The 8,637-nt window shown below is 39.7% G+C and overlaps 1 protein-coding gene across 3 annotated transcripts in view; it reads right to left on the minus strand.

The window, feature by feature from the left end:
- LOC138041938 (carnosine N-methyltransferase-like) overlaps positions 1-8,637 on the minus strand; it is a 12,415-nt gene that overhangs the window by 3,531 nt on the left and 247 nt on the right. For all 3 annotated transcript variants that reach the window (XM_068887635.1, XM_068887636.1, XM_068887634.1), the window contains exons 2-8: positions 8,141-8,342; positions 6,677-6,772; positions 6,424-6,497; positions 5,554-5,627; positions 4,800-4,866; positions 4,136-4,314; positions 226-339 (exon numbers count right to left, since the gene is read on the minus strand). In XM_068887635.1, coding sequence (XP_068743736.1) covers positions 226-339; positions 4,136-4,314; positions 4,800-4,866; positions 5,554-5,627; positions 6,424-6,497; positions 6,677-6,772; positions 8,141-8,342 — 806 coding nt within the window. The remainder of the gene's footprint in view (positions 1-225; positions 340-4,135; positions 4,315-4,799; positions 4,867-5,553; positions 5,628-6,423; positions 6,498-6,676; positions 6,773-8,140; positions 8,343-8,637) is intronic.

Here is an 8,637-nt window from a genome sequence, read left to right on the forward strand (position 1 = left end):
CCTCTTGGAGCAGAGTAGAGAACCAACAAACTCGATCAACCCACATATGATGCCGAATCTAAGAATCGAACCCGGGCCACATTACTGGGAGGCGAGTGCTCCTACCACTGCGCCATCCCTGCACCCCCCCCCCCCCCCCCCTGCTGGATCAATCCTTCAGAAATCACACACCTATTGACATCGTCCGTCAAGAAACAACGACCAGAGAGTTGTAATAATAATTACCGAGGTTAATCCAATATCCACCAGGCTTTAAGATTTTGTTAATATTTTCTATGTATGCGATGACGTTGTGAGCCGTGTCAATAAAATAACACGTCACTACACAGTCCCAGGATTCTGCCGAGAAAGAAGAACAGAATGCGTTAACGACACAAATTGCTAAAGTTCACATACCAGTGAATTAACTACATACAGTTGAGCGTGTAATATTCCTTTCACGAGCGGGCAGTATGATTGCACATTTACAAAGTTGAATATGGAGGTAACGTATTGGTAGAGATGCACAAACTCGTTATTTGAGTTTTAGGTCAGCGGCTCACTGTCCCACCTTAATACATTTCATATAACAATTACTGCTTTGAGAAAATGTGACATGAAGAAAGATCGTCCGGGAGAGTGTAGTCTTGAAAAGAACTGACATTAAATGACGTGTAAGCAACGATCTTTTCATCGAAAGGAACCAATCACAGTTCAGTTCGTAACAAATGGAGAATAAGATCACGTTCCTGTTGACCAATCGGATTAAGAATCAGAGTACATATATCCTATTAGATGCACTGGTGTGTAGTATCGCTGGGTATTTTTACGAGTTGTGCTGTATTTTGAGGAGCCTGCTAGGGCGAGTCAAAACACAAATTTACCGGCCGGGAGGTCCGTATCGGGAAAAACTGTGCCAGAGGTCTCGACAATACGGCCAAGGGCCGTAATCGAGACCGAGGGCACAGTTTGTCCCAATACGGACCGACCTAGGCGTGACAGAATTGATGTTAACGAAAAAGGAGCGCATGGCTTGGGTCCGGATGGGAAAATATGGACCGCTGGAGTGCGCGCGATTAGCCAATCAGATTCAACGATTTAGGATTCCGCACCGCTGAGTGAAGTTAGTAAGTTGTTTATTATATGGCATCGTTTCTTTTAACGATCGGACACTTCTCCGCGTGGTGAATATTCGTAATCTTCGTCTACCTTCCATCAGCGAACTTTGAACGGTAACGTTTTACGTTTAAAACTAATTTCCACTTGCTATAATTTTATCGTGGTGATGAAAAAATTATTTCCGCTTTTTAAAAACTTTGTCTTTCTCTCATCCTCGGAGACCCAAGGGCAGCTAGTCGGGACGATAGAATGTTCGAGGTGAAAGTTTACTACCAGAACGGGAAGAGCCCCTGGGCACTTACTCTTACCGAACCGGTTCCAGAAGCGTTGGAATTCCCTGCTTCTGAAATTTTTGTGGCCAATCAGCAAAGAGGAGCAGCCGGGTGACTCTGATCTTTTCCTACACGAAGCAGTTACATGAACTTGTGCATCGCGTATCAGTAATAGAAATTACGATACCTTCGAAAGATCCGCCGTAAACATTTATCGGAGAGTGTTTGTTGCTTGCAGCTGTGCTAAAGCTTGTAAGTTTCCGGCTTCGTCAACGTTTTGTTCTGAAACTTTCCCCGTTGAACGCGCTACGGCGATCGATGAGGAAAACTACTTCGTGTACGAAAAGATCACAGTCACCCGGCTGCTCCTCTTTGCTAATGCTCTTTGCAAGAAAAAAATTGTGGCCAATCAGAAGCAGGGAATTGGAACGCTTCTGGAACTGGTTCGGTAAAAGTAGGTGCCCAGGGGCTCTTCCCGTTGTGGCAGTAAACTTTTACCAAGAACATTCTATCGTCCCGACTTGAATACCGTGCGGAAAAGGATTGTTTCCGTGGTAATGGTCCGTACTGTAAAATCCCGAATTTAGCTTGAGAGTTGATTGCCATATAATAATCCACTTAAATGGAGCACTCTGACTGGCTGGTTTTCGGTCGGGATTTTACAGTACGGACCATTACCATGGAAACGGTTCGTTTCCGTATTTTTTCTCTCTCTGGCAAAATGCAAGTAGAGCGAAACACAAAATGTTTTTTTGCGTTCGACGAAGGAGAGTGCGTCCAAATTTTGTTCAGATTGGGTGATTGTGTGGTTTTGCCAAAAGGAATCGAGATTTTTCTCTGTAAGGGACACCAAAATAGCCACCCTCCCGTGGATTGTCGCATGGGTACTGATCTCGATCTGATGACAGTCTCATTTTTCAAGATCAAGTTACATGCTTAGTTTTCTAGGTCCTACGGAAACACAGGCTACGTATACCGTGTACTAACGATTTCCAGCCACAGCTTTTCAAGTGCAAAAGACAAACTACCGCATTGGTCTAATGAAATCAATGTAATGTTCTTACAAACCAATTAATCAAAACTTTGTATCAATATTTATTTACTTTTGCATCAGTATTTGTTTTACATAAAGCAGGCTAACAAAATCTGTACAAGTACAAGGAAAGGTTACGTTTTTACAAACGTTGGCCGTGTCGCACTTGTATTTCAACAGAGTTAACTGAATACAGGGTAATGTGAAGTGCTAGATTTCTATCCCATATGAACCATGTGAGCGTTAGCCCTACTGATGGAAATGGGCCCACACAAGGACAGAGAAAAACTCTGACCAGGGTGGGAATTGAACCCACGACCTTCGGGTTAGATCTCCGCCGCTCTACCGACTGAGCTACAAGGTCAGACGGGAGCAGGCCGTGGGAACTGAAGATGTTAAAGTCACCGAAATGGGCATGTACAAGGACAAGGAAAGGTTACGTTTATAGAAACGTTGGCCGTGTAGCACTTATATTTTTTAAACAGAGTTAACTGAATAGAGGATAATGTGAAGTGCTAGATTTCTATCCCATATGAACCATTTGAGCATTAGCCCTACTGATGGAACTGGGCCCACACAAGGACAGAGAAAAACTCTGACCAGGGTGGGAATTGAACCCACGTACTTTCGCGGATTTGGACCCTCCTCAAAATAAGTGTTCTTTGAAGGTAATAAAATTCCTTTGCAAATTGTTTTTAGTTGTAAAAAACTTGTACTGAAACTCAAGTCTAACTTTGCTCTTTCTCCTTATTGAAAATGAATATGAGAATCAAGAGCCATAATGGCTTTTGCGAGAATTCATAACTGGAAACGTTTGATCATAAAAAAAGTATAAATCTGCTGAAGCCTTGTAGTCAAGTAAACGTCTAGCAATGCGTGGAAGAAACGACACTTTACGAAAAGGACACAGCGCGTGCTTTAAGTAATTTTAACCGAATTTCCGTTTTCTCCTTATTGAAAAATTAACGCGAGAATCCAATGAGTTTCCCCAGGGGTCCAAATCCAAAGCTGATTTGAACCGGGGGGGGGGGGGGGTGTCAAGAACAAGGGGGTTAAAATTTGATAGGACAAAGGCCCGCGCGCTCGGTTAGTACATGTAAGTGGTTATTATTATTTGGCAAGCAATTCTCAGGCTAAATGGAGCACTCTAACATGCTGGTTTTCGGTCGGCATTTTACAGTACGGAACATTAACATGGAAACAGCCCGTTTCCGTATTTTTTCTCTCTCCCGGGAAACTCAAGTTGAACGAAACACAAAAACTTTTAAAAAAGCGGAATTCATTTTTTTCGTCACAACAGTACAATTATAGAAAGCGGAATTTAGTTTTACATGCCAAAGGCTACCGTTCAAGTTCGCTAATGGAAGACGAAGACTACGAACATTCACCAAGCGGACAAGTGTCCATTCGCTCAAAGAAACCATGCCATATAACAAACAACTTACTAACCTCCTTGCTAGGGACCGTACCGGAGAATATTGGCCCGCGACATCTTACCAATATTTCCAGTACGGCCCTCGCGCTCAGTTAGTAAGAGGTGATTATTTCACTTAATATCACGGCTGTTCCATGATTTTATTGAGCTTGAGTGAAATGCTCATGAAAAAGTTTATTCGTTAATATTTGGTTGTATTTGTGCTAGTAAGGTCTGGTGACATGATTCCGACTTTTAAGCCTTCATTTGTATTAATTTCAATCCATGTTCATTAATATGGATGCATCTACACTATACCTTTTTCTGTATAAACTTCAAGAAAATCTCCAGCTGCCATGGAGAAGTTCAAATCTGATGGGACATCAGTTGGATCAACATCTGGGATGACAACTGGTCTGACTTGATCAGTTGAAGACTTGTTGTTACATGTTTGATGTATGTATGGATAGATGGTAGTGTGGTACTTTCCTGGAGCTCTGACATAAACAAAGAGGTTATCAAACTGAGAAAGAAGGTTACCACCAACTTGGAAAAGTACTAAACTTTGGCGCAACCTAAAGAGTGTGTTTCGGTTCAAATTCCAGTGGAGGGGACCAACACCTGGGGGGGGGGGGGGGAGGGGGAGTGCTGTCCTTGTAATGACATTTAGGTAAGGATGGCAATCTTTTGGCTCTTTCTTATATCTCTTCGTTCTTTTGTACCAGTATTGGGATGTTGAAAACCAACATACTGTTTGCAAAGAGTGGGAAACAAATTAAACCAAAGTGTGACGCTATGGTCTTTGTGTTACACGATGGGTGGGGGTGGGGCTAAAGCTGGGTGATATTAGCTACTACAAGCTGTTCAGAGAATAAACAATAATAGCAATGATGGTGATATTAATTTAAGCAATGACTATGCTAATGTATCTACTTATTACCAATGGCATTAAAAATCTACCAGATGTTTGCAATGTACTTACCTGTTTAGTATGAAGTGTGAAGCAAACAGCATGTACAAACTCCACTCATTCCCCTGACAGGTGAAGCCTTGAAAAAAAAAACTGTGATTAGAAAGTGTAGAGGGACAAAAACACTAGCTTCACTCCACTTTCAAACACTACAAGAAAATGTGTGTGGCGGTTCCTACGACCGACTAAGGCATCTTGATCTAAAACAAGATGTTGTTCATGAGACAGCTGAAACCAAATCTAACCATGCAATTGGAGTCCATTCATGAGAGGTATTTTTGTGATAATAATTAAGTACATGTATTATTTTATTCTCACAATCTCTTATAAATGTCAGTTGCTTTAAATTGCTTGAATTTTGTTAGTTACCGTACCTTGATTAATGGAGTTACAGTGTATGGCTAAACTATGAAATGTTAGTTTTTATTGCTTGCTTTAACTGTTTTGTAACCTCATGAGAATTACTGGTTGCAATAAACATTTGACATGGAAATAGTTAGACCTGCACACAACTTGCTTTACAACATTATCCATGTAAATGGTTGCCCATGTACTTCAGTTTCTTTGTCTGTCAGGACAGGGATGTAAATCAATACTCATGCACTAAGAGTATGCAATTTAGTCCCTGAACTGAGGGATATTAAAGTAAAGGCTCTGCAGTTTGTTCTAGCTGTGACAATTTGAGCAGTACCAAAGCCTTGTGCGAGTACTGAAGAATATCGAGGTCAAGAAACAGTGTCACAGTTGATTCCAAGAGTCATCTTACCAAGCTTAGCAATATCAAACATTAGTCTCCCCAGTCCAGCCCCTGGAACAAGGACTGAGATGTCCGTCCTCGAACTGAAATAAATAACAATTAACATACATATAAGTACAGAAATGGTTTCCACACATAATAGTACCGTTAAGCATACAATGTACAAACATGTACATAAAACATACATACATAAACATTATTTCTACATTGAGATTTTTTCAATCTCTGAATGAATAAAAACTTTAAAAAAGCCATAAATAATTTACAAAATCACAGTAAATCTAACATATGTAGAGGGTTTTTTACCATCTAAACTAAAACCTAACTTATTTACAATTTATACTAAAACAAGACATTAAGAATTAATCCCAAGCTATACACGTCAGTTAAAATAAATTATTATTTACAACAATGATTTTCAAGGGCAGTGATAAAACTATTTACAGTAGTGGCAATCCTATATTCATCAGGCAGCGAATCCCACACTCTAAGACCATATGATGTCAGTAGTTCTTTGCACAAAGCAATAACTGAAGTAATGGGGCATTTTAGCCTGTTAATTTTATAAATCATAACTAGTATTATATTATGGTTTCTAAGGATATCGTGGCATTTACAACTGTGCCGGTTTCCTTTCCAGACGTAAGCTGAGTATGATCTTGTTTGCCACCTTGAATCAATTACATGTACATGTCTATAAACCTGCATTTCATAGAAATCAATGGTCATTTTTGGCATTACTGTAAATACGTCAAATATGTTACTGGTCAAATACAAAATGACCCCTACCAACACTTAGACTAAGGAAGAAATAATTCTTCGTTAATGCAAGCTTGTAGTCTGCTAAAACTGCAATCCTTTGTGTGGGTTGTTGCTTACCATTTATTTTCTGGATACAGCCTTAAGATTTCTTCAATAATTGGGTTATAACATGCATCTCTTTCAGATTTTCCCTGTTAACGATAACCACAAATCCTCTTTTCTTTGGTATATTTTACAGTGGTACATGTATATAACATCTTTAATTACCAAAGTACTGTTTAAACAATGTAAATGATAGTTTTCGTGCTGGTAAGGTCTTTAAGAAAGGTGAAATTTCAAACATTGCTCACACTAACAACCATGTCAATACCTCATCGCTCCAGTCCCGCACAAACTGTTTAAGTGTTGTCATAACTTTTTCCATGTCAAATCCAGTGACCGGTTGAATTGCTGGATCAGTGGGAGTCTTAATAATAAAAAATGATAATATTGATGTCAAAGCAAAAGCAGTGTGTACTATAAACACCGTGATACTACAGTGTACAATGTTGAAATGTAGCAAGACCCCACAGAATTAGCATGTCTTCAATGAGAGCAATTTGAGGAAATTGGACCGCAAATTAAAAAGAAAAAAATTAGTACAACCAGCAATGCTACCTGAGTCTCTTTTTACTGAACCAGGGGTTTCAATAAAATTTGAAGTTGGTGGCTGGTTTGAGTAGAGTAACCAAATGTGTCAACAAGGGGCATAATAGCTCCTATCTCTAGGGGTGTCTGCCAGGGGCATGCCATTTTAAAAAGATTGTGCCCCAAAACACCATAAATTTATTTCAAAAACAAAGCGTTGATGATCATGTTTAGAAAACTTCATGTTGTCAACGTCATAGTGAGTTTTACCTAATCTTAGGTTTGAAGGAATCTGTCTTTAATTTTTTCAATTCAGGGAAATGTAGATGACTTCCTTTTAAAAGTGAAGTAGCTGACACTTTTCGTTGGCTGTTGGTACTCATTAAAACCAATGATTAAGCATTTCAAGTCACTAAAATTATGAGTGAATAAAACGCATAATTTTATCAACTCCCTTGTCTAGGGAACTCACCTGATATACGGTAGTGAAGATATTGTTGTCACATATTGCCATTAATAAACCAACCAAAGATTAAAGATGGCCGATGAAAGAAAGTGTTCTTTTGTTCCAATGGTTGGTACATTTGAATAACAAAAAGGTTGTTTGTAAGCAAGTACATCTTCCCTATAAGGATACGGCACTGCAATTTTGTAAACATGATCTGGGTAACATCACCACCTCACAATTATGCCAACTCTCCCAGATACAGAACAAATCTCCTGGTCTCCCAGACGGATCATCAAATCTCCCGATACAAACAACTAAATGAAGCTTTCAAAGACTTTCAAAGACTGTGCCATTGTAGGCTCAAAGCACATCCCCAAGTTAAAAGACTTTCTATTTTTTTCAAACTCATTTCTTAATGTATTTCTTCATCTCAAAGTTTTGGTTCTTTATCTTCATTTGTTATCATGGCCATATAACCGGTTGTTTGATTGGATCTCCGTTTAAGCTATTAATATTCTCGACTTAAGTGCCCTGTTTTCCCGCAAATTTCCTGCTCAAGCTATGCCACTTCGTAAGTGAGTGGTCGATTTGATTTGGAAATAAATTGCTTTCAGGGGTTGGGTGGGTGCATTTTTTTGGTGGGAGGGGTTGGGCAAAGTGGATTGGTTGATCGTGTGTGTTTTAGATCCCCAGAGGTTGGCATCTCTGACCTCAGGTAGATTACGAACAGGTCTTGTTAATTTTTATTACTTGACTTACCATTGGTATTTTTGTATGATCTCTATTTTCAAACATTTCGTTGGTGTGGATAACTATTCTACTTAAAAAGTTCTGATTTTCCTCAATACATTGCTCTATTTTTTTCAGATGATCCTTAAAATTTGGAAGCATTTCCCGATGTCTTCGAGGGAGAAAAGTATAGTTGTCTCTGATTCTTTGGAGCTTCCGCGATGAGAATTCTCTGAAGGAGAAAATAAAATTGCCGTTGATTATTGCAAACAGATTTCTAGAAGCGGCTACAAAATGGTGCACTGTGCAAGGCCGCTGCCTAACGGTCGCCAGGTCGCCTGGAGCGCCTTATTTGCGAGCGTGGGCGACCAAATTTCTGAACAAGTAGCCCGAACGGGCGCCTAACTTATCACAAGGTGATTCATCCTCACTTTTAATTAAATTATTCTGGGCTCTTGAAAAAAATGACTCGGGCTAATAACTTTTAAAGTTGATAGCCCCAAGGGCTCCGAAAAAATGTAGTTAGG

This window comes from Montipora capricornis, chromosome 3 (assembly GCF_036669925.1).
Source record: "Montipora capricornis isolate CH-2021 chromosome 3, ASM3666992v2, whole genome shotgun sequence".
NCBI classification, from domain to species: domain Eukaryota; kingdom Metazoa; phylum Cnidaria; class Anthozoa; order Scleractinia; family Acroporidae; genus Montipora; species Montipora capricornis.